This window comes from Crotalus tigris, unplaced genomic scaffold (assembly GCF_016545835.1).
Source record: "Crotalus tigris isolate CLP2741 ecotype Arizona unplaced genomic scaffold, ASM1654583v1 scf7180000017754.2947050, whole genome shotgun sequence".
NCBI classification, from domain to species: domain Eukaryota; kingdom Metazoa; phylum Chordata; class Lepidosauria; order Squamata; family Viperidae; genus Crotalus; species Crotalus tigris.
This window is the reverse complement of record NW_024096616.1, coordinates 1344628-1371000: the sequence shown is the minus strand read 5'-3', so window position 1 is coordinate 1371000 and position 26373 is coordinate 1344628. Positions and strand designations below refer to the sequence as shown.

At 38.7% G+C, this 26373-nt stretch overlaps 1 protein-coding gene across 2 annotated transcripts in view; it reads left to right on the top strand.

The window, feature by feature from the left end:
• PDGFRB (platelet derived growth factor receptor beta) overlaps window positions 1-26373 on the top strand; it is a 95195-nt gene that overhangs the window by 64840 nt on the left and 3982 nt on the right. For both annotated transcript variants that reach the window (XM_039340875.1, XM_039340876.1), the window contains 16 exons: window positions 1134-1326; window positions 1972-2087; window positions 5383-5509; window positions 6853-7058; window positions 7591-7685; window positions 8437-8569; window positions 9748-9852; window positions 10173-10283; window positions 12051-12204; window positions 18264-18430; window positions 19432-19541; window positions 21753-21875; window positions 23978-24089; window positions 24331-24430; window positions 24519-24624; window positions 25908-26152. In XM_039340875.1, the coding sequence (XP_039196809.1) occupies window positions 1134-1326; window positions 1972-2087; window positions 5383-5509; window positions 6853-7058; window positions 7591-7685; window positions 8437-8569; window positions 9748-9852; window positions 10173-10283; window positions 12051-12204; window positions 18264-18430; window positions 19432-19541; window positions 21753-21875; window positions 23978-24089; window positions 24331-24430; window positions 24519-24624; window positions 25908-26152 (2203 nt within the window). The remainder of the gene's footprint in view (window positions 1-1133; window positions 1327-1971; window positions 2088-5382; window positions 5510-6852; window positions 7059-7590; window positions 7686-8436; window positions 8570-9747; window positions 9853-10172; window positions 10284-12050; window positions 12205-18263; window positions 18431-19431; window positions 19542-21752; window positions 21876-23977; window positions 24090-24330; window positions 24431-24518; window positions 24625-25907; window positions 26153-26373) is intronic.

The following is a 26373-nucleotide window of genomic DNA, read 5'->3' as shown; positions in this document are numbered from 1 at the left end:
CTTCTACAGCTACGTAAGTTAGTAGTGGAAATTTATATTTCCAAGTGGGGAGTTAGCTTAAGAACTGTGTTAGTGTATTTAACATTTAAAGGGTTAAATGCTGTTTCCTTAAGAGATGGCGTATGGGTAATGTACTTCAGTCATAGTCTATGCTGTAGCTCATCTAGTCAGTGGGAGGAGTTTAAAGTTATTGCAGGACATCCTGTTACGTGCCAGGGTTGTAAAAACTTTTGTGTAACCAGCATGTGGATGCATGCATGGCATCTGCACCCACGCTAAGCTGATATGGAGAATTACTGCTTTTTACCTACGAAAAATGGACAGATATGCAAACACCGGATGTATCTTCAGCATAGTAAGTCTTTGCTTAGAATTCCTGGACAATAAATATTTGTTTTAAAACCATTTTCATTGAGTTAATGCTGTCTGGGCCAGAACTACAAAGCATCTTCAGGTTCCGGAATACACCAGTTATGCCCTTTCCTGGACCAACAATCCCTACTCATGGTCATTCATGCCTTAGTCACCTGCCCTTAAGAGCCTCCGGAATGCACGGTTTTGTGCAGACCTATCTGGCAAAAATATGGCATTTTGTTTTTTCATTTTAAAAAAAGCTTGATTGCATCGAGGTTAAGTCCAGCTTATAACTTTTTTCATACTGATCCAAATTGACAATCAGGAAGTCATTTCCTCCTTGAGTACCTTTCTTTGAATTCATCTCTAATTCTGTTCATAAGAAGGCAGGTTCTTTCATAATTGTTTCATTTTGGGATTAACATTTTATTAATTTAAGCAGGCAATTTTTAAGCTTGATTTGCTTTAGTGGCTTACACCCAAATATCTCAAAGTAGTTGGCAAAAAATCTTGATTAGGATTTGACTTCAAGGATGCCATCGTAAAATATAAAATCCGGGTTACGGTTTTTATAAATTAGAAGTAATGTTAAGATTCAAGTTGAAGTTCTTTCTTGAAAACACATAGTTTTATGCTGCTTATTAAAATAGTCAATTGGTGCTAAAACAGGGAGCCACTCAACTATCCTCATCATTAACTCACATTGTGAAACAAAATAATAATAATAATAATAATATAAGATCCATTTGTGTCTTTTCAATTCACCCTTTCTGACCCAGAGCGTGGCTTCGTGACTTTCCACACTGTACTGAATGAGACCGTATTTGCAGAACTGCACAAAAGTCACACCTTTTTGGTACAGATCGAAGCCTATCCAAGTCCAACCATCATCTGGTTTCAGAATAAGAAGCCCCTGACTTCTGAGAGCAACAGTGATTTTGCTATCAATAGCAGGAATTTGTCAGAAACCAGGTAAACTTTCATCTCAACATTTTAGTACATGCAGCATTAAGCCATCTATTATTTTTAATTGATACCCTGTATACATCATGGACAGGTATCTATCCTCCCTTTATTGAGAAAAATCTAGCATCACTAATGGATTTTATAAAGTTTGCACCTATATGGAAAAAGTTGATAATAGTAATAATATAAAGATAAGGGAAATATTTTTGGTATCCCTTTCTCTGTACTCATTGGTCCAATATAAATCAAGCATCCGGGAACTTATACTGTATTTACTGAATTAGAAATCAGAATGGAATGGCACGCTGTATCATTTAAGTTAGCTCTCACTTAACACATGATGGCAAATTCTAGATTATCAAATATCACAGGGGTATCCCAGAGATGCTTTTTCACGAGGTAACTGGACTTTGTTTTTCTTTGAAGACTTTTCACTTCTCCAAGAAGCTTCTTTAGCTTATCTTTGGGATAACTACGACCTAGATGACTAAGAATCTCCATAGACATATCACAAGAGTAATTCCTTCTAGCTTAACTAAAATGAATGGGTTTCTCTCTCCGAGTGGAAAATTTCCCCCTTGAAAGTGACGTAATTTTTGTTTCCATATAAGCTCCATTATCTTAACTCTTGCAAGATTCTTTTTTCTCCAGGTATCAAACTACTCTGACCCTTGTGAGGGTGAAAGCAAGTGAGGGAGGTCTGTACACTGTCCGAGCATTTCACGAAGATGACTTAAAAGAGCTCTCCTTCTATTTGCAGATTAATGGTGAGCACACCTCCTTGTGATCAATCAGTCAATTTTATTTACAGCCAAAAGAACCTCTTTGCAAAGATTATATTTCATTAAATGTATATTTTAAATCATATTTTAAATATCCAGGACAGGGCAACTAATTTTCACTTAAGTGTACAAAGAGTAGGATGGATCACCATGGGGTGCTACAACAGTTGTAACTTGAGGACCTGGTCATAAGTAGGATTTATTTTAAAATATATTTTATTGGTTTTTTTTAAATTTTAACAAAGAGTACTTTAGACACACCATGGTGTTTGGGTAAACAAACAATTCAAGGTGAAAAACATACATAAACAGCTCAACTTAATACATTCACTATCATCTCTCTATTTCTTACAAATAACATAATAGATTTAATATATTCCATTTCTAGCTTAAATTTCTGTTACTACTCCACCTGTTTTATAGCTTTATCAATTTAAAATTACCATAGTCAAATATTGTTTTACATCAACAAATTATCACTTCAAGTATCTCTACCATGTATATTAAAGTTTTTAATCTCTCTCAACCCTTATAAGTAGGATTTTTTTTTTGAGGGGGAGGTCTGCTATAACATTGATCAATCGCTAAGTGACCAGTCATATAGCAAACCAAGGACTATCTGAATATCACACGAATTCTCATAAGACTCTCAAGACAAAATGTCATGAGATTTCTTGCAAAAAGAAAAAAAAATAACTTTCTTCCAGAGCCAATTTTAGCACATAGTCTTGTTTCCCCTTGAGCAAGGATGGTAATGGAGGAGAAAAACCACTTGTGGCTTCCTAGGCTAGCCACACCCTACTTGGAACATCTATTCAGAACTGTACCTATTGGCTACTGTTTGTCAGTGTTAAAAGAGAATCCAAAGGCGGTCTACTGGCAGAAAGGGGCAGAATGAAGAATTCAATAAGACATGTGTAAGGGTCTCTGATGGAGAACATAACCCTATTTCTGGCCGATGCTATCTGGAGAAATGAAAGAAATTGACTGTCCTCTTTTGTTGTGGTCTTTTCAGAACCTGGAAAAGAGGAGGGCAGTTTGGAAAAGGAAGCAAGCTGTGAATGTCTGCACATTCCTCCTTTATCAGCTACAGCTGAACATTAGCATGCAGTAGGGTGTCCCTGGTACACTTGCAGCTCCTTCATGCAGCTATCGAAGGATGAGGGGGAATCTTATTAAAACAAGGAGAGGCTCCTTTCATCCGTCATGCTTTCGGAATGTATTCTATTATCTCTGGCTGTTCAATAAAAGCCTTGCTTCCATCTAGTGGTTGTTTGGATGTTTGCAGTCTAGACAGGGAGCAGTGGAGTTGGGTTCAAAGGCAAGGCAGACAGAAAATTGCAAAACCTGTATAATGGGATATGAAAAATAAGAAACTGCATGATTTCCCCTTTTTAGAAGAAGGTGCACTGTGAGAAACATAAATAACTATGTACTGAAGAAATTATAATAGGGTAAGCCGTTTTAAAGTACCATCATGGCAGGAAGTAAAGGGGGCCTGGATTAGAAAGTAGGGCTTCTCTTGAGTAGCTGCCAAATTGCAAAACATTCTGTCCCCAGCTCATATTGTTTCAGTGCTTAAGATGTTAAAACCTTTTATTTTAATAAGGAAGATTATGATGTCTAAGATATATTTAGGGGCCATAGTGCATTCTTTATTGCTTTTTGTTTTAATATTCCTTTTATTTTTATTGTTGTAAACTTCCCAGAATCTTTGGATTGGGTGTCATTTTTTTTTTAACTGGAGAAGAATGGTGGCTAATAAATAAATGGGCCACTTTATCTTCTAATGCAATGTTCTCAAGGGCTTCCTTATGCCTCTCGAGCAAAAAGCTTCTTCCTTCCCTAAAGCAATTTCTAGTGGGTCTTGAAATTGTCCCATTAAGAACAGTTTTCCATTCTTCCTTCCAAGTGTGGTTCCTACTTCAGACTTTCCTTTATCATGTGTTACTCTCCATGTCTGACTCTCTGGCTCAAAGTCAGTAGAAGCTACTGAGAAACTCAACATTGCTTGATAAGAATGTTCATGCAGGGGCATCTGTGGGGAAAGAAGTGATGAGAATTTTTTTGGGGGGGGGGGAAGGCAAATTGGCAGCTGCAACGGTGCAAGTTGAAACTCCACCATTTTTTTATGAGAGCCACAAGTGCAACAGTAAAAGGGACCAGGCTTCAACCATAAAGCTATGGCTACCTTCTTGACCAGTGTTTCTCAACCTTGACAATTTTAAGGCATGTGGACTTCAACTCCCAGAATTCCACAGCCAGCAAGGCTGGCTGTGGAATTCTGGGAGTTGAAGTCCATATGCCTTAAAATTGTCAAGGTTGAAAAACACTGATCTTGACATTTAACAAATATTAGGATAAAGCTGCTTTAATGAGCTAAATTGCTCTCTATCAACAGGAAGTGGAAACCCTTACTTTATCTATGATTATTTTATTAATTAAAGGATTCAATAATTTTTATGGCTTTCCCACAGTTTAACAATTACTTATCCTTGTACTCCTTAGCCAAAGTAATTCTGGTTATAGTCTATTCATATTTGTCTGAAGGGTTCTGGCTAGATTCATACAACATGCTAATCTGAATTCTAAAAGCTACATTATGGCTTAGCATGTCATGTAAACCCAATCATTATTACTCAAAAACCATGGTTTATGATTCGGAATACTGTAGATAGACCTAGCCAATTGTTGCTTATGCAATAATTGTTAAGAAAAAACACACCTTGGCAAGTTATTATGGTGGGTATTTGCAGTGATTCACAGCAATTAAGATCTTACGGCACCTTCAGTCTGCCATTTTTGTGTGTGTAAAATGGTGGAAATTTTCTTCCATTGCTATGCATGCATTCAAGTGTGTCTTCAATGCAGGACCACTGTGTGCATAATAACAAGCCTGACTATTAGTTATTAATGTTGCCATGTTTACTGTGATTTAACGTGATCATTAATTTACTCACAGGCTATCATTTATTAGCAATCTTCCAAGTAGCAATATTGCTCAATAACTGGTAACTGTGTATGTCACCAGAACTTTAGGGGATTTCCAGTTAATTCCAGAGGTGCCTGAATATGAAACTAAAAGCAATTCTAAAAAAAATAAAAATATAGGATAAATGGAATATTGAATAAGATATAGCAGGGAATTTAAACATCATGTTTTTGACTCAGAAAGTACCTTTTGTATCGTTCCTCTTTCAGGAAGCCTCCCCTTGTAAAAGCTGTATACCCCTATCACCAATTATTTGTTGTCTCCTATTCTTTTCTCCAATATAACCAGTCCCAGCTACAGTGACTGAACTGAAAGACAGTAGCAACAAAACAAATGGTGAGCAAACAGTGATCTGTACTACAGAAGGAATGCCCCAACCAGAGGTTACCTGGTATACCTGTAATAATGACAAATGGTAAGGAAAACATTTTGAGTCCTTTTGCATTTAAAACTCTGGGTGGGGAGGACAGCAGGAAAGAACTTGCCATGGGATTTCCCTGCAGACCATTCTTTTTATAATCTCATTATACATGGGATAAATTCGGATCCTGCTACTTGTTAGAGCGTGATTTGAATCACACAAGAAGTGAAATATGCATCAAAATGTCTCAGTGCATTCATAGGGGTATTTCTGTCCAGCATTCTAAGCCCTTAAATATACCCAATTCCAGCAGGTTATCCTCTCTTTTCATTTTTCCAATTGACCATCAACTTTCCATGGTTACTGAGCATATTCAGCCCTATTTTCAGATGGGTTCCGTTATCCCATATAATTTTGAAGGAGGAGGAGGAAAAGGAGATGTTTACTTCCACAAACCTTCCCTCATCATCCCTGTGGTCTCACAGTGGCTGTTTTTGGGCAACATTATTGGCCATTATGCTTTCTCCATAAAAACTCTGAGAGAACTACAAAATAATTATAAGAATAATAGCTGCTACTCTTTGCATGTCAACAGATGGAATCAACTTCCCTCCAAGGTTCGAACTACTCCCACCCTGCCGGCCTTTAAGAAAGCTGTTAAAACTCTCTTGTTCCGGCAGGCCTGGGGCTGATGTCCCCGGGGGGGGGGGCGGGATATGATCGGACACGCTGTATGATTGTATTATTTTATTGCTTTATTGTTAGATTATTGTTTTAATTTTGTACACCGCCCTGAGTCCATTGGGATTGGGCGGCATATAAATAAAATTAAATAAATAAACAGATGCCTTGGTGGTTATACTTCTGAGTTGCTATCCCTGCTTAATGTCCATGCTCCAATACCTTTTTTCTGAGCTAAAAACCTCAGTCCTTATGAGCTTTCCTCATAGGGAATTCCTGAATTATTAAACATTTTGCCCCTTTCTGCACATGCAATATATATTTTCTTTAAAATATGGTGACTGGAGCAGTGTATTCCAAGTATGGACACACTTAAGACTTTCTTTTTTATTGCAGTTTTATTCTTTCTTCCATCATGGATATCAAGGGGACATCCAAAGAGTTCAACACTGACCGGATTACTGACCCTTTTACTTGTAGGAAGATGGCTGAAATACATGTTTGCTTGCCCTGCTCTGGGTTGAATAATTGACTATGTAATAGGGCAGCTTGAGAAGCTAAGCACCGAGCTTCTGAATGTATAGAACCTACTTCTGAAAAAACTTTTAGTGGGACTAACCCACTTAGGTGTGCAGACACATGAATATGCTACAGTAGAGATGTAATCTATTACTCAATATGATGGTCAAATTCTCTTTGGTTGCTTTCCAAAACAGGTGTACTGGGGAAACTACCAAGATCCTGGGGAATAGCTCAGAAGAAATGAATCTGCAAACAAATTTCACATATGAAGATGACCGGAAAGTTTACATTGTGACAAGCAAGCTCCACTTTCACAGAGTAGATGAGCCTATTTTTATCCAATGTGCAGCTCAAAATCTCTTGGGTGCACACTCTCAGCAGATCACCCTAGTCCCATACAGTGAGTCCTGCAATATCCATCTTATTGTTTTTGATACACATATAGATATGCAATAGTGTAATTGCACTGGCCTGGGCAGAAGTGGTTTTGTGTCCCCTAGCTGTGCCATACGCCTATTAACAACTGTGAGTAATTTCCAGTCAGTCCCCCTATCCGGATCACAAGCAAACACACACACCACTCAGCTTAGCTATCAAAAATATAAGTTAATGCTATTTATTAAACATCAGCAAATGTCAAAACATTTAACTGGCAAAAACATGAAAAAAGACAGATAAAAGCAGGGAAAGAGAAATATATGAACAACAGGCAAAAAAATTTACATTATTTATCAAAAAGCACAAAAGTTTTCAAAATTAATAGCAACAATACTGTGGTAATTAGCATGGGCAGACTAAAAAGAAATATGGTAATATTGTTATTTTAAGTCCAGATGAAAAATGGATTAAGAATCTAAATAAGTATATTGGGGTAGCACGGGCCATAAATGTATATGTAAATTTAGTAATTCTGTTTACATTTCTTGTTTCAGATCTACCTTTTAAAGTGATCATTATTTCAGTAATCGTGGCCTTTGTGGTTCTCATGGTTCTTTTCCTGGTGATCCTCATTTTCTTGTGGCGAAAAGTAAGAATCAGCTTTTTGCCCTTCCGAGTCTCAGACTATTAAGTTCTCAGCTTTTGAATATTTATGCTGACTTTCAGAAAACAATTGGCTGAATAAACCTCTGAAGCCATGGGAATAACAGCTCTAGGAACGATAGCTGATTTGCTTAACTTCGATTATTATGAATTGTGAGTCTACTATGCTAAGGTTTTGAGCATAATCTGAAATACAATCAGAGATTACAGGATTTACAAAATTCCCCATAATGTAGGACAAATATCAGGGCTGTAGGGGATAGTATTAATGTTCTGGGTTTTTTTTGTTTTGTTTTTTGAAATTATATTCTCAATTTTCTCAGCAACAGTGTGTCAACTTTTTAAATGTGTAACTATTATCAAAATGAGAATGTTAAAAAAAAGAATGAACATTTTTCAAGTTTGTAGAAGAATTTTTATAGCATGGAAGCTAACAGAGCTAATGGAGCTGTTTTTAAATGGCTGTTTTGGGGTCCAGTGAATGGGTGGGAAGAGTACCGGCTGCTATCCTTCTTCAGAGGTTTGTTGATTTCTGTGCAGAGACTTCTGCTCATGTTCTAATGTACCTTAACCCTCTTAAGGAAAGAAGGCAACACCCTTCCTTGAAGAAAGGCCTTTATATGTAGGGACACAGCACAAATTGCACAAGGAGGAGATCTCCAGAGTGAGCCTCCTCTTGCAGTGGGCTGCACGTTATGTAGCCCTGCCATCTTCTATCTTTTGTTTCCTTCTACCAGAAGCCTCGATATGAAATTCGCTGGAAGGTAATTGAGTCAATCAGCTCAGATGGGCATGAATATATCTACGTGGACCCTATGCAACTGCCTTATGATTCCAGCTGGGAAATTCCAAGGGACAGGCTGGTTTTAGGTGAGAAGAGAAGGAACAGGATAAGAAAGAAGTTTCATACATAGAAGCCAGATGCCACTAAATACCATCATTGTCCAATGTATGACAACAGATACCATTCTTGCAATGAAAATTAGTTTTTTAAATGAAATTCTGTGGGGAACAGAAAGCCTTTGTCCATAATGAAACCACTTTACTCATTCTTCTCCATGACAGTTCGGAGGATAAGAGTTCATCTGTATAAGATTAGGGAAGGTTGCATTCAAAATTCCAGGACTGAATCTTGTTTTTCACTAGATGGCTCTTAGATGGTGAAGCCTCATTCTTTGATCTGCAGCATACTTTTCAGAGACTTTTAAAGGATGCTGAAAAATGAGTGATAGGCATAACTCTATTCAGAATGTAATATAATACGCAGCACTTAATATTATGGGGAAAGCCAGTAATTTACATTTGCAAATCTATGTGCTGAGGTGCTTCATAAAGATGAAAGAACTGGGCTGGGAATAAGATGAAGGCCGAGTTAGGAAGGAAAAAAAAAGGTTGCCAAGGAGACATCAGCCATTTTAATGCCAGAAGGGAAAGACCCTTGCATTGGGGGCTTAGAAAAATAATCAGCAGCTTGTATAAACAATGTACATTGTGGTTCTCTGGATACAATGTGGTTGTTAAATTGTATTTGGTGAATATTATCACAGAGGCCTTGACAGTTAAGACTATAGTAATGAAGGAGGAATATTGGTATTGTTGTTTGTTTAAATTCTGTGAAGCTATCTAGAGAATAAACTGGAGTGATGTGACCTAGAAATTTAATACATCAACAAACAAATCATCTGAGAATGTGAAGCTCGAAATTTGTAATTGCTCTGCCCCTACTGGTCACATTTAGCATGGGTGTGCTAATTGGGATCACACTCTTAACCAGGTCAGGGAGAGGCCAGCAATGGTCCACCCTTAAGTCATTCCCTGTGGCACAGCTCTTTCTGCCCAAACTTTCATATTAAGAACAGTCCATACAACAGTCCATACAAGCTGCCCCCCCCCCCCCCCGGCCATAGCTGTTTGTAGTTAGGGAAGAGGATGTATTTTATATTTTATTTTAACTTAATCAGAATTTTTGACTGTTGCAATCTTATGCTTCTCAGCTGTTTTATAGGAAGTAAAAAATACATAGCTATTTGATCTTCTGTTTGCTGCAGGGCGTACATTGGGCTCTGGAGCCTTTGGGCGTGTGGTGGAAGCAATTGCTCACAGCCTCAGCCATTCCCAGTCCACCATGAGAGTTGCTGTGAAAATGCTCAAGTGTGAGTTTGGATTGTTTCTTCTTCCTCCCAGCCCATGGAAATACAAATAATCATGCTGTCTTCCATGCCTGCCTTCCTCCTTTACGTTAACAATATATTGCCATATTCATTGTTTATCTATCTTTTATCTGTTCAGTTATCCTTGGAACCAATCATGTAGCATGCATAACGGTGTCCATAATGTATAATGTTATCTACATAGTAGCATACATGATTAATCTGGCTGAGTGTCGAACAAGATTGTCCCAGTCTTCCTTCACGTATAAGCCCTTTAAAGAAGAAGTATCTGTGTTTCATTACTGTATTCATCCACCCTACAGCCACAGCCCGAAGCAGTGAAAAGCAGGCTCTGATGTCAGAACTGAAGATCATGAGCCACCTTGGGCCTCACCTGAACATTGTGAACTTGCTTGGTGCTTGCACCAAAGGAGGTACTGTTTTCATTTTAATCTCTTCAACCCGGATGTCTGCCTCCATCTTTGCCATTTTCTTCCACTAACTGCAATTGCAGTCTTTTGATTTAGCATGGAGTTTGGCCAATAGATTGAGATGTTCATGTTTTCACTAGTTAATAATCTACTCCTGTTTTCTGAAAAGGATATAGCCTGCCCTTTATCACCCTCCCAATTTCCATCCTATTCAAATTAGAACACTACCATTTACCTCTTTCCAAACTATATATTTCAATTTCTTCATTAGAATGTAAGTTCAACTCCTGCTGATTTAAATGGAGAGATGTAGTTAGAATTTTGTACTAATAATTTGTGTTGCCTTTCCAAGACTTTATTTTTAACATCCCAGTTTAACACACAGCCCTGTATTTCCCAGTTGATCTGCCATCCAATTACTAATCACAGTTAATTGTGTTTAGCTTTTCAAAATCAGCCAAGGCCAGTTGTATGCTACCACTTAGTGAGTGCCATTTGAATGAGGCCACCTTTGATGTATAATGAAAGCCCTGTTAGTTTTATCGAAACCATTATACACATAACTTTATTTGCTATTTTTAGCTTTCGGTACTATAGAGACTGTCCTGATCACAAACAAATTCAAATGTTAATGGCACTTAGTTCTGAAAGTACTCTTTTCTAAATGCATTGCATCAAAATTGCTAACTGTCTTTCAGTAAGGCTTTTAAAATTATACAAATAGCCAAGTTTGTAAATAACATGTTAATCATCTGATATAGCTACACTGGAATATGTTTATTTTTATCAAATAAATCTGTTCCTGCCACCTGCTGAAATGTATAAAATCGCATTACAGTTTTTAAAAAGTATAACTTGCATGTCCAGCCTACTTTCTTGGTTTGGAACGGGGTCCAGTGCTAGTGGAGGTATGCTATGCTATGCAGGTATTTGCGACTCTGAAAGAAAAAAGAAATATTACTTAATCCAAATAATGAAAGCAGTGAGAGGGTCAATGCAGGAAACAGGGTACAAGGAGCTGGTTCACATGCTCATCCAGTTGAAGGCTCTTGTTTTGTAGAGGAATAGTCAGCAGATGGCAGATGTGTGATATAAATGTTCCAAGAGACAGCAGTACAAATCTCTGTGTGCACTCAATATGTCCTTGATCATTTGTTTACAATCAATATTTTATTGAAATCAGATTGCAATTACAATCAGTACTGATTTGATTATATAAATCAAAACAGTAGAGGGTAATTTGCCTATCAGATACCCTCAAAATATATCAATCCATTGTATTATTCCAATACTTGGCAATAATAATGATGTTCCAAATGACCATTGACATAGCATTATTGGTTTTTAATCAAGAAAATTGGGTATATATCTGGGAAATATGCTTTACAAGCTTCCAGAAAAGCATGCAGTAGAAAGACTAATCTCTTTCTCAGACACAGACATACAGAAAAAGAGAGGGAAGTCTATTTTCCACATATAAGTAATACTATTTTACCTGGACTATATCACTACATGCATGAGATTCCCCCAAATACTTGTTTTTCTAAGTAAAATGTTCCATTGCACAAAAATCTAATATTCAAAGAAGAAATATTCTAGATTAGCTTTTGTTTTGAAATGATAGTCTTGAAGTTTAGTGGAGTGCTCAGTTATGTCCACACACCAAACAAATATTTGTAAAGAATTGCAACTTCAGCAAGTCTATCATTAGCTTATGAACAAAAGGTATTCTTTGACCTTTTCTCTATACAAATGGCCTTTTCTGTATAGGTCCCATCTACATCGTAACTGAATACTGTCGCTATGGAGACCTGGTGGACTATCTACATAGGAACAAGCACACCTTCCTGCAGTGCTATAGTGAGAAGGCCAAGCAAGAAGCAGAATTGTATGGGAATGGCATGCGTGTGGACCGGCTGCAGAGGTGCCTGTCAATTTGATTACAGTATCTATTTATATAGTCATACCCAACTTATATAACAAACTACAAAACCTACTAATACAGAAACACATGCAAAAATCCATTAAAAGAACCCAGAATAGATTTATTCTTTGAAGTGCCACAGCATTGAGGATTAGGAGTTTTGTGTTCTTCCCAAACCCTGCCCCTTTTCTAGTTTTAATTTTCCTGGTACCCTGAAAAAGATCTTTGGGGATGACTTCCTCTTTACAAAAAAAATACGATTAAAGTGAATTCAACTCAGATTGGACTTATTCACTATTTTGTTTTTTAAAAATATTACATCAGATTTCTGTCATATTGGGCTCTAAAGGGAAGTGGGGGATATCCTGGCAGTTTTGCTGTATGGTCCTACCAAAGCCTTAGTAACATCCTGGTACCTAAGGGCGCCCAAGGTCTTGGACAAAATTGTGCCTCTGCAGCTCTTTTGACCTATCACTCCCAACTCTCCCCATGGTTCATGGAGGAGTTGCAGGTTCTGAAAAGGGTTAAGAGATGCTAAGAGTGCTGCTGGAGGAAAACAAAGGATGACTCTCACCAGACATGACTTAGAGCTGCTATTAAGGTCTACCTCATAGCACTAAGACTGGCAAAACAACCTTTACTTCTCTGCCCTTATTGCATCCCCAGAATGTCACCTGTCAGCCCTGTACTGGATCACCCAGTCCCTCCTGGGACAGAGATGCATAGATGATCATCTTCAGGGCTGTACAGTAGAATATGTTCAACACCTGATGGGTAAAATTGCTTGGAATCATTCCCAGTTGGATCTCATGTGTGGAGCAAGTCCATATGACATGCTGGGGAGAGGTCTTGCCTGGTTACCTGGGAATGGTTTGACCCATCAGCTTGGACAACTTTCATCCATTTTCCAACCTCTCCTTTTTGGTGAAGATTGTGGAAAAGGTGGTGGCCTAGCAACTTCTGAGGGCCTTGGATGAAACAGATTATCTGGATCCCTTTCAGTCAGGATTCAGGCCCAGTTATGGAATGGAAACAGCATTGGTCACACTTGTCAATGATCTTTGGCGAGAGCAGGATGGGGGTATGCAACCATCCTAGTTCTCCTTGAACTCAGCAACTTTCGGTACCATCAACCATGGAATCCTTTTGGGTCAGCTATGGGGGCTGAGGCTGGGTGGCACAGTTTTGTGCTGGTTTCGCTCCTTTCTCCAGGGAAAGGTGTTAATAGAAAGTGATGTTCAGTCCTCCGCAGTTATCTTGTGGTGTGTCACAGGGCTTGGTACTCTTGATATTTGCTACTTTTTAATATCTACATGAAATCACTGGGTTGAGGTATCTGTAGTATGCTGATCTTTTCTATCTTTTAATAGTGTAAGCTGCTTAGAGTTACCATGCAGTAAGATGGGTACCTAATATATTTTACAATAAAATAAACAACTATAATGGGTGATAGTTATCTTATTTAAGATGAGCATTGTTTCATCTGAAAATTACTTCTAAGTCACAATCCACTTATACAGAAATTGTCTTCAGAATGAATCAGCAGGCTTCCAGTTACATTGACTTGCAGCTTATAAAAAGTAACAAAGAACTACCAAGTCCATTTTTATTAGGCCCAGGATAGTGTAAGAAATATTTTGCAAAAATGTCCATATGCAATGCAGGAAAGGAAACATGTATTTTATCTGTGTGTGCGTGTGTATGTATGTGTGTGTGTGTGTGTGTGTGTGTGTGTTTATTCTTAATTAAGAAGAGAGGGGAGAGGAGGGCAAAGAGCTAAAGTGGCCAGATGGCCAGCCACTGGGTGTCTGTATGTGCACTAGGAGAGCGACTGCGGGCAGGAAAACAGCTTGTGAACCCGCCGATATATGGGACGACTAAGAGCACTATGGCCAATCGAAGCGAATGGACCGGTGACTCGCTCAAACAGTAGGGTGCAGAAGCAGCCAGCCATATAAGTAAACTTCCAGATCCTTTGCTTTCACTCTGACGACGTCGGCAGTTTGGCCGATGAAAGCTAAGTGGTTTTACGTTAAACAGCTTTTGTTTATGTTTTCATCCTGGTGTTCGATTCTTCTTTTGTTTTTCTAACATGCATACACCCAGGATTTGCATTTTTAATGTAATTAAGGATAATTATGCACAAGCAGTTTTGCTCCATGCTAGGAGATGGGAGAAACTTGCATGGCGCATGTCTACCAACTATCGCAAATTGGCCTTTCTCCACGATTGCATTTGGGGAGATTTATCACCCAAGTCGCTGCGAAGGAAACCTTTGATTTACTCCATGGAATCCCAGATGATCATTCGCCAGTTCCAGCGACGTACCATACGGGCCTTGATTAATGACCATCATAGGCGCATAGGAGCTCTGATGGCTGGAATCCAAGATTGCTAAGAACTCTGCCGCAGCACACTAACATGCCAACACTACCAGGCCCTCAATCAGCAGATTCACCAAGCCACCGTGAAGGCAAGCCAGCGAAAATCTGAGTTGCTCCAACGTAAAATGGATGTCCTATGTGCGTCGGACAACTATGGATATACCAACAAGCTAGTTCACAATCTGTCCTCTAAACCCCTGACCCACAAACAAACCACCTTGCTGAAACGTGACATAGGATACAATTTGACAGATGCACGAGCGATTGACTTCTTAGCGGCCCTGGAACCTAACATCCAGCGGATCGAGACCAGCGACGAGGTCAAGAACTCAATTAGGCAATGGTTATGTGTTTATTGATGGGCCACAAGCGATGCCAGCTACTACCCAGAGAGGAGAAGGGGGTCCTGGAACAGCTGAAAAATGACAAGACTATCATCATCCTACCGGCTGATAAGGGCAGGGCGACCATCGTCATGGATAGATCTGAGTACATTGATAAAGCCCTAGCATTGCTTAATGACATTACGGCTTATAGGACAATTATGAAAGACCCCATGACAACACTTAAAAATCGCATCAACAAATTGTTAAACAGCCTTAAACACCAGGGAAAAGTTAATGAGGACATATTGAGAAGAATACGCCCCGGGGATTCAGCCATGGCCAGATTTTACAGCCTCCCAAAAGTCTATAAGGAGGGGGTTCCCTTATGTCCCATCGTATCATTTAGAGGCACACCAACCTCGGGGTTGGGCAAATGGCTAAGCGGTCGCATTGGACACTTAGTTTACAATAATGAGACTACAGTGAAGTCGGCTGAGGAATTGTTGGAGACGATAAAGCCCCTAAGGATAGAGGATGATGAGATAATGATATCATTTGATGTCATTTCACTCTTCACCTCTATCCCACAAGATCTGGCGGTTGCTGTGATAAGGAGCCACCTACAAGAGGAGCAAGGACCACACATGGACTCTTTCCATACTGAGGATCTTGTACAACTCATAATATTGTGCCTGAAAACATATTTCACCTTCCACGACCTTACGTATGAACAAATCAAAGGGACACTGATGGGGTCTCCCATCTCGGGTGTTATCGTGGAGGCATTCCTGCAGCAATTGGAAGCTATGGTGATGGCCAAGTACCGTCCCAAATTTTGGGCTCAATATGTGGATGACACATTTGCAATCATCAAGAAACAAGACATTGCTAGTTTCATGGATGAGCTAAATTCAGTATATCCCGACATCCGTTTCACGGCTGAAGAGGAGACCCAAGGCACGCTCGCTTTCCTAGTCAGCCGTCAACCCAATTGTACCCTGTACACGACTGTCTACCATAAGCCAACCCACACTGACAGAATATTATATTATAGGAGTAACCATCCTGTGGCGCATAACATCAGTTGCATCAGAGCAATGTTCAAGCATATCAGCTCACACTGCAACACAGGTAGAGCCAGAGTTGAGCAAAGCCACATCTATCAGATCTGTAGGCATAATGGCTATCCTGCTGAGTTCGTTAGGTGGCACAGCAGGCCATATGAACCTCATGGCAGTCTATACACCAACACGCCAACAACACTGACCACACGAACGACCCTCCCGTATATCAATGGTGTGTACGAGGCAACAGCACGGCTGTTGGCTCCCTTTAACGTAAACGTTGCCCATAGACCGGACCAGACCCTGCGCACCATGATCATGCACCCCAAAGAGCCGCTCCCCAACGATGAAAGATCTTCTGTTATATACAGAATTAAGTGTAAGAATTGCCCATGTAATTACGTTGGGGAAACAACCAAAAGGCTCAAGACCAGGATTCATGAACATGAGTTGGCATTCAGGAGACAAGAGCAGCGCTCACAGGGATGGGCTCATATGGCCAGTCATGGCCACCTGTTTGATCTTGCCAATGCTGAGGCCATATCTCGAGATGCCACCAAGGGGGGACGATTGCTCAAGGAGGCTTGACTATTTGACGAGAACTTGATCAACCAACATACAGTATAGACCTCTTACCTGCTTACCGGACACTTAGGGATGGGAGAGACAGCACGTAATTCACGATGAATGCAACCACCCCGCTCCTTGCAGGATCAGAATGGTGGGGCTGTAGGTGAAACAATCGTGACCACCAAGGAGGACTGTAAATCTATAGCACCCCCCGAATTCAACTCTGAGAAGGATACTCAGGTTCGGTTAGAAGAGAGGGGAGAGGAGGGCAAAGAGCTAAAGCGGGCAGATGGCCAGCCACTGGGCATCTGTACGCGCGCTAGGAGAGCGACTGCGGGCAGGGGAACAGCTTGTGAACCCGCTGATATACTGATAGATGCGGGACGACTAAGAGCACTACAGCCGGCCGTATAAGTAAACTTCCGGATCCTTTGCTTTCACTCTGCTGACGAAAGCTAAGTGGTTTTACATTAAACAGCTTTTGTTTCTATTTTCATCCTGATGTCATTTTTCATTTATGTAACTTAAATTTAAAAGCATCTCTTTAAAAGCAAAAAAAAGCACGCCGATTTCAATCAATATTAGCAAGTAAAAAGTATTGCATGTACCAAATGATGAGAGATTTCAAAGTTTTTTATATATAAAATTTTGTCATAGGAAGGGATATTCAGAGATTCCTCTAGTTATGGTACTTTCCATACAAATATACAGGGTGTTTCTAAAAGTCATGGCCCATAGACAATTTAATATATAAGTTACATTAAAAGTTTGAATTGGTTTACAGATAGTCCTGACCTAGATCACAATTGAACCTCGAATTAGGTCATAAATTGGGCCAATCACTAAGCAGGTGATCGTGCCCTATTTTACTTCTATTTTGTAGAAGTCATTAAGTGAATCCATTGTCCATAATGATCTTTTTTTTTACCAGAAACTGGAAATAAACATTGGTTTTCAAACAAAAAGCATCATAAATTGTGGTCACAGGACCACAGGATATTGCAAACAGCCATAAATATGAACCGGTGGTTGTGCAGCAACTAAAATGGGATCACATGACCATGGGAAATGGGACGGCTGTCAGAATTTTAAATCCAGGTCATAAATAATCCTGTGGAGATCTTTCAGAACTTTGGCCACTAAATGGCTAGACATAAGTCGAGGACTACATGTACATTTAACATTTCCTAACTCATTTGAAGTATGCTTTTTGAATATTCCTAAGTACCATAAGGTTTTCTCTAAAAAAAAAATCGATAAAATATATTGTGATAGGCCCATAGGGCTCAACTTTTGGTACATGCTGTATACACGCAATAGCCTTCAATTACTGATAATAGGCAAGATGTTTCGTAACTCAGGCATTTGACCACATGCACATACTGCATGTCTCACATGCCGTAATCTTTGATTCAGTCTTGCTGGTAAATAATGTGTGCATAAATCACAGCACCTAATTTATCTTTCACTTGGAATATTTCTCTGGCATTCATGAGGCGATCATTATATTTTGCTTTCTTTTCCTCCATGAAATAATTTCTCTTGCACTTTCCTTTTGCCTAGGAACAGCTTTTACTATTGTAAACAAATAGTGGGAAGGAAAAGACTGCTATATTTTGATTCTTGCCTTCCTGATTTTATACCAGGGGTGGCTTATTATCAGAAATCTGTTCTAAAGGGACAAACAAACAGTTTAAATAACTTTATCTCTGCAGCCATACATCCATATCTGTAGAAAGTGATGGGGGCTACATGGACATGAGTAAGGATGAATCACTGGATTATGTGCCCATGTCTGACATGAAGGGTGAAATCAAATATGTAGACATTGATTCTTCCAATTATGGCACAACCTATGAGCTGGACAGCTATTCACCATCAGGTAGGAGAGATTTCCGAAAAATAGTTTGCATAATTATTTTTCAAATAAGTTTGTGGTGATTTAATTCCTTTAAGAGAAATTACAAAAAATGAAGTTTTGTTCATTCTTAAGTGTTTCATCCAGTTGAGAAGTAGTTCTCAACTTAATGACCATTCGTTCAGCAACCATTCAAAGTTACAACAGTGTAGAACAAAAGGACTTACAACCTGTGGGCAAAGTTACAGCAATTGCAGTGCCCACATGGTCATGTGATCTCAATCTGGGTGATGGGAACCCGTCCGCACTTAAAATTGGTTGCCATGCATCTCAAAATGTGAGATCACTGTTTGCAATCTTCCCTGAAGGCTTCCCCAGAAAGTCAATTGGGGAAGCTGGCAGGCAAGGTCATAAACTGCTGCTGCCTGTCAAGAGGACTCCCTCTGGTTTCTGGGGCTGGCTGTAAAAAGTCCATCCGATTTTCAGCCATGGAGGATTTGTAGCACCAGAGCAGAGGGATGTTTCTCTACTCTAGGTCTGAAAATCCTGTTAATCTTGTCAGCAGCTGGAAAAACCCACAGCAAAGGTAAGATAAGTGTAGTGCTTTGTTTGTCCCGGTGGGGCTGGGTGGGTGGTCTGGCGGCTGGGGCTTTGTGCCATTTTACAGCACTCTCAGCTTGTCCGTGGCCTCCCCCACCCTTCCTGAAGCACCCTGCAATCTTAACCTGGGATTCCATCCACTTAACCCGTGAGATTACCTAAAGATTGCCAGGATTGCAGTCATTGAGCAAAGCAGTCGTGTGATATCTTTCTTAATGGCTGCTTCACTCAATGACTGAGATTCTGGTCCCAAGTATGGTCATACGTTGAGGATATCTGTATAATTTAATGTTGAGTGAAGGAAGCTTCCGATTCCATTGATCTTATATTCCAACAAGACCGTTATAGAAAGGTGTTATGTCTCTATCCTTTTAAAATATGATTTAATAAACACTGTATTTTTATATTTTATTTTATATTTCCAGGTTCAGAAAAAGTGACCTTGATCAGCGAGTCTCCTCTCCTCAGTTATATTGATCTTGTTGGAGTTAGTTTCCAAGTGGCTAAGGGAATGGAGTTCTTAGCTTCTAAAAACGTAAATATATTTGCACTCAGAATTATATAATTATAGTTATGGATATCTGATTTCAAAAGAGAAAGGGGGTAGTTGAGTATGTGTTTGTGGTCAAAGAAACAGAAACAGGTAGAGTGAACAAGGGCGTTTCTCTCAAAAGCATAAATAGGAAGCTGTTACTGTAGGTGTTGCTAGACTTTGGTATGTTGGTTTTTTAGACATTACTGCAACCTTTTTCACAACAAGCTGTGTTTACCTAATCCCCCCGCATGCACAAACCAAAAGCCATGACATTCAGTAAAAAAGACTAAGCTCAGTATGTTCAGATTCTTCAAGCAAAGTGAAGTAGTCCCTCAGAATGCAGATTTGATAGATCATGAATGGGAAGCTGACTATTGGTTTGTATTCTTACTTACCAATTAGATAGAAGATCTGGTGAATATATTTTACTATATATGCTCCCAAAACTGGTTAATTTGGGGAATTAAGCACCTTGATTTAAACGGGTTGATTGGAGGGATTCCAGTGGTTCCTCTCCTTCAAGTAGCAAAAAATATATATTGCAGTGCAGCCTAGTATCACAATAAATTAACTGTGTCACAGGGTTCGTTTCAGACATAATAGCTCACTCATCAGCATGTCTATGTTGCCATAATCTTGATTAGGGTTGGGCCTTTTTCGTCACGTAAGGCATTTGGCTAACAGTGGTGGCAAGAAGAAAAAAAAGCTAAAATTTGTGCAGACAAAGACTGCTTCTAAGTTACCACATAATCTGTGGTTGTTTTTCCTGAGGTGCATTCTCACAAGCCAGCATTAAGATGTCACATACAGTAAGGATGTCACAAGGAATTGCTAGTATCACAAGACAAAAAAAAAAAAAAAGAAAAAAATGCCTAGGAAACATCCTGACCTGTAAGACTAAGAATTTCTCAAGTTCTGCCAGCAATGAATTTGAATAGCAAGATAGGCAGCATATACATTTAATAAATAATGAATTTGAAGGGCAAAAGAATCACAGCATCTCGAAGTACAAGAAAATAATTCTGCAATGCGGTACGAATTCAGCCTTTGTAGTTTCTAAAACACAGCATGTTATGTGAACTAGGCAACAGTGGCTATTCAACAAACAGTGGTTAAACGAAAAACGGCTTAGCACAATCTACAAACTTAGTGTTCAAAATCAAATTCTCTGATTTTGTATGATCCTAGTTTCTTTGGAACCATGGGCATAAATGCCACAATATAGTAAACAATGGGAACAAACTCGTTTTTCTGTTCCCTTGTGGCTGGTTGAAATTCCTATTGCAAAGGCTTGCATATGTGTGAAGCAAGGCAAAGGAGGTGGAACAGAGCAGCCTTAGTTTTAACCCAAGATTTCCAATAACTGAGAAAATATTCTGTCTCTAATCCTTGTTCAATTGACTACCAAATATTCCTTCAACACTGCTGATAGGATGATGTCTACGCCAGGGGCACAGGCTAGTTTGCGGGCTGGGTGGGGACATTCACATCGCTGTTTCCCAGCTGAATTCAAGAGGAACAAGTTGAGAAGATCCCAGTTGCTGCCTCCTGGCACCTGCTGCCTAAAGGAATCCTTTACATGCCTGATACTTAAGAGCTATTCAATGATAGGAATCCTCTAGTCAGCCAGTAATAAAAAGAACCTAACCCCCACCCAAGAAACCAGTTTGTTCAAAGAAAGAGCAGTGGTCAGAGGCCCAAGGTGCTGCATTAATGCAAATATGAATGTGTACCATCGTTTTCACTAATAGTTGCCCCAAACAATGAGGTGGGCAGTGTATAAATTTAACAAATAAACAAACTGAGTCCAAATAGTCTTTGAGCAACCTATGACAGTGGCAGGGATAATGGTCTTTAAAATAAGTATGTCAGCTAAAGCACTGCTACTTGCATTTTTTGTGGGTCTTCTGGCACCACCTTTGCAGAGTATTTTAAAGGATTATGAAGTTTACAAAATGAGGCTGCGGTGTGAGAGGACAAAATGAAGTCATAAAGCTTAGACAGCAGTATTTCTACAATGTTTGTTTCCACCTCTCTCTAGAGCAGCTGCCTGAGCACCTCTTCAGCATATTCATTATATGTCTCACTGCATTTTATGATTCTGCTTCATTCTGAAGAACTCTGAGGCACAATAATTTTGTTTGAAAGAAAAATTAGGACACCCAGCATATATGTCTGCACACTCAGCATGTCTTTTTCCCTATTATCCAGTGTGTGCACCGTGATCTGGCTGCAAGAAACGTACTGATCTGCGAAGGGAAACTGGTGAAAATCTGTGACTTCGGCTTAGCGAGGGACATCATGCGGGATTCCAATTATATTTCCAAAGGGAATGTGAGTAGCAAGATTACCTGGCCTGTAGGTGTCCCTTTTACCAAAATAGGAAGAGTTAAACATACATTTAGGATCCTTGGTCCACCTGACCTTTTTAATCTCTTAGGGAAGGCACATACCCACAAATCTGAATTTCAAATCCTCAAGCATGCAGCCACCATTCAGAGTAAGAAATACGAATTCTCAGAAGACATCTTCTACATTATATTTTAACTAGACCAAACTTAGCCTGAAGAAATACAGATTTTTTGTTGGTGGTGATAACAGCACATCACCGTTTTGCCTTACCAAAAGTGTACATTTAGCGATTTCCCTGATAGTTTTTAAATGGGTCGCAATAATTTGGCTATTTTCCTACACTTTTAAAAAAATTGATCTACACATTTATGTTGTTGCTGCTATTTTAACAATTTTATTGCTGTTTTAATGATTTGTTTTTCTAAAGTTTATTCGTTTGTTTAAATTGTGAATTTTTATTGTGAAGTCGCAAAGTATCTCAAGGAGCTTTGTTTCAGAAAGAAACATAAAATATTTCACATAGATTATTCTGGCTCCACCCACCAGATAATTGAACCTATTTTTAACATTCTTCATTGATAATTTTGCATGGAAATATCTTCATTTTAAAGTCTCTGGAAGATGAACTTTTTCCTGAATTTAAAAAGAGACTTTACTTTGCAAAGGTGCACATTATTCTTCACATATTCACATTATATATTCTTTTATATGTGAGATATGCCAATAGAATTTGGTACACACACAGAGAGAGAGATTGAGGCTTTCAAGGACTGAAACAGTATGACTAGAGTCACAATATGAATCATTTTGCACAGTTGGAAACAAAAGGCACGTCTCAATCTCCCTTACCCTGTCACATTCCCCAGTAAATAGGAAACGAAACCCCTGGCTCTTTGCAATTCTTCCTGGAAATTATTTTTTTGTGCTGGTTGCACAACCGAGCCCTCTTTCAGCCTAGAAGATGGTGATTAGACAGCACGCAAGCAGCTAAATGAAAAACACAAAAAAAACCAGAAGCAGACTTATTTCACATGTCACAGAAAAGCATAAGCTGGGGGAGATGAATACAGGAAATGGTGGTAACAAGCATAATATAACTGTCCTTCTGTTGAGAATATCTTTTGCTCAGCCAATCCAAGTTTTTTTCTATCCAATTTAATGTTCCTCCAGATTATTTTAGGCTGCGTTTTTAAATTATTTGATCTCTGGAAGCTCACAACCATCCTTTATGTAGGTTAGTTTATGGCTAACAGTTCTCAATATCATTATTTCAATACAAATAAAATTCATTAAAACTAGAAACTATTAAAATAAAGGTAAGACAATCTTATTGACCATTCTCAGTTATTTGGGGAAGCACAAAGAGTTAGTCTGCACTTAAGAGGCACCAAAAATCTGCAGCTATATTGTTTTCCTAATATTGCATGAATCTCCAATTCTCCCTCACTGCACTATTGTATGTCACTATGGAAACAATCTAATACACATAATAGAGTGTAAATAGAGGTTTCTATGTATTAAAGTGGCCCTGTTTGGACGCATTAATATTTACAAGCTCAAGGATATGATTAGAGACCTGTGCAATGTCAGAAGCTGTGTCTTCACTGAAGCCTTATTAGCTTTCAATATGTGGAATTTTGTCCATACATTGTAACTTGTAAAGAAAATGAGTATGTGAAGTTTTTCCTCCTTCCATCTCTGGTTTTGAAATAGCCATCCTTTCCTTGAAATTGGATTTGGGTTGTGATGTTTTAAATTACTTTTGAAGCAGCAATCCATTCTCTACATACAAAATTTAGAACTTGTTACTGTTAATTACTTGACTAAGTGTTTAACTGCTGATCCAAGTCACATTTTATCATATTGCTATCAAACTGAGCAGGACTGACAATAGCAAGGTCATAGTCATGAAATCCCCTTCTTGACTAAGAAGGATTCGTAGTTCTTCCCAGGTTCCAAATAAATTAGTTCCTTTAACATTTCACAGAAAAGTATCATTAGCAAAGTAACCATTCAAAAAATTTCAGTGGTCCGTGCTATGGTAAGTTTTTTTTAAATAAAATCCATTTTACCTTTTTAAATAGACCTTCTTGCCTTTGAAATGGATGGCCCCTGAGAGCATCTTCAATAACCTCTACACTACCTTAAGTGATGTGTGGTCTTTTGGGATTCTTCTATGGGAAATATTCACTCTAGGTATGTCTCTTTGGTCAGCGTTGCTATATCTTTAACCTTTACTATATCCTGCCTTCCAAATATTCTGTGTTTAAAATGAAAAACTGTTACTTCTGTAGTCTATCTACACAATCTTCTCTATTTATATTAGTGTCATCCATTTTTCTGTCCAAGAGGGACCATTCCCAACAACTACTGTATAGCCATTGTATGAAACTGAGAAAGAAGTGGTGGTTGCTTAAGTTCACTTTTTTGTTCTTAGGTGGGACTCCATATCCTGAACTGCCTATGAACGAGCAATTCTATAATGCTATTAAACGTGGCTACCGGATGTCCAAACCTACCCATGCATCCAATGAAATGTGAGTGGTTTGGGTAAACAATTGTCTATCTAATGTAGGGGATATATCCACTTTCCAAGACTTTCCCAAATCTTTCATATGTTTTTAGCTATGAAATTATGCAGAAATGCTGGGAAGAGAAGTTTGAGATCCGACCGTCTTTCTTTCAACTGGTAGTGCTTATGGGGAACCTGCTAACAGACAGCTACAAGAAGGTAAATTATATTTGACCTGGAAAGATAAAAAGGATCAGTTTTAAAATCAAAACCTAAATAATATATTTTTCTTTACCCATAGAAAGTATATGGGACTGAGTACTCGTCTCCAGTTGGCCATTATTTGGGGAAAGTACTGAAAAATATGTTTCCTACTTATTTAGCACTTTTGATGTGGTTCCAGGGTTTAATTGACATCCAGAATTCTAAACCTTGACCTATTGTTCTCCATTGTCATAAGCTCTTAAAAGATGTAGGTTTTTGTATGTAATGCCCAGTGGTTTAATATTAGAATGATGGGAACAGTTTCAATAAGCAGCTCAACATCCTAATATCTTTCTCTATAAAAAGCATGCTATAATCATAACTTGTAGGTGAAGCCTTACTTTGTTGGGGGGTGGGAGGTGGAGAAATAAACCAGATATATACATATTGTTGTATCAAAATTCTCCAGTTGGTGTCTTTTGCACTATAATAATGTTTCTAACGATGAATCATGTTATTTACTAGGAACGATAGTAGGAACCCTGAGATGTATTTCTGTAAATTTGTAGGTTGAATGCCCAACCCATTTCTACATCAGCCTCATTTTGGGGAGATTCTCAGGTACCCCTGAAATCTGAAGTAAAATAAGTGACAGGAACATAAAATTTGGCATTTTCAGAATTGTTCTATCCAGACTGGTGACCTGAACAAGTCAGTCAGTTTGCTCATATTTCTGAAATAAGTCAGACATGTAGTAGGAAAGGGAATCTGATTAACTATAATGGCTACAGCTTGGTGCACCAGACTGCAAGATATGTACTACAATCTCAGTTTGAACCAGATTTAATGTGACAAAAGCTTCATTCATCATCCAAAGCCCTTTAAACATTTAAAAGATAAAGTTGGCATATCTCAAGTTAGCAAAGTATAGATACATGACCAAAACGTTTAGCTTATACAACACATTGTTTTGTTTTTTTTAAAAAAGGTAAACACACAGTATGCATGCATTGTCCCCATATTGAGATGCATTTGACCTCATCATTTACTCCTGGAGATCCCACAATTCATATATGTCTAAAAAATCTACTTAAAAGAAAGTTCCATCCATTTTCAATAACCATGATTTCTAAATGTTTGGAATTGCAATGATAATATATTAATTATTACTGCAACATCCAGATGTATTATAACTCAAGTATAAAAAAAATGTTCAGTATAGAGCTGTGTCTCGTGTATATGAATAGGTGTATGTACTCATCCCTGCTTTCTATTCTCACTGCCTTGCATGAGAGCAGAAGTATCAACAAGTCAATGAAGAATTCTTGAAAAGTGATCACCCGGCTATTGTGCGTATCAGGCCCAGGAATACAGGATTCAGTGCTTCTAGGTCCACTGCAAGTGACAGTGTCAGTTCAAGTTCGGTCCTCTATGCAGCTGTGGAACAGAATGGAGTGGACAATGATTATATCATTCCTTTGCCTGATCTTAAACCAGAGGCAGACAGTAATAATCCTCCGGAGGCCTCTAGCAGCAGAGCAAGGTTAGAATATTTTTAATTTGTGGTGCCTACCATGACATTTGGTCCCAACGGCTTGTTCTCTTGGCTAGGAAAATATAATGAATATGAAAAATATTGTTGAAAAGAACTTTAAGGACTGCCGAATGCCTTCTCTGAGAGATATATTCATTAAATAACCCTTCTAAATTATCCCCTAGCAAATTCTTTTTTCAAACTTAAGAGCATGTCTCTGAATTTTTCTG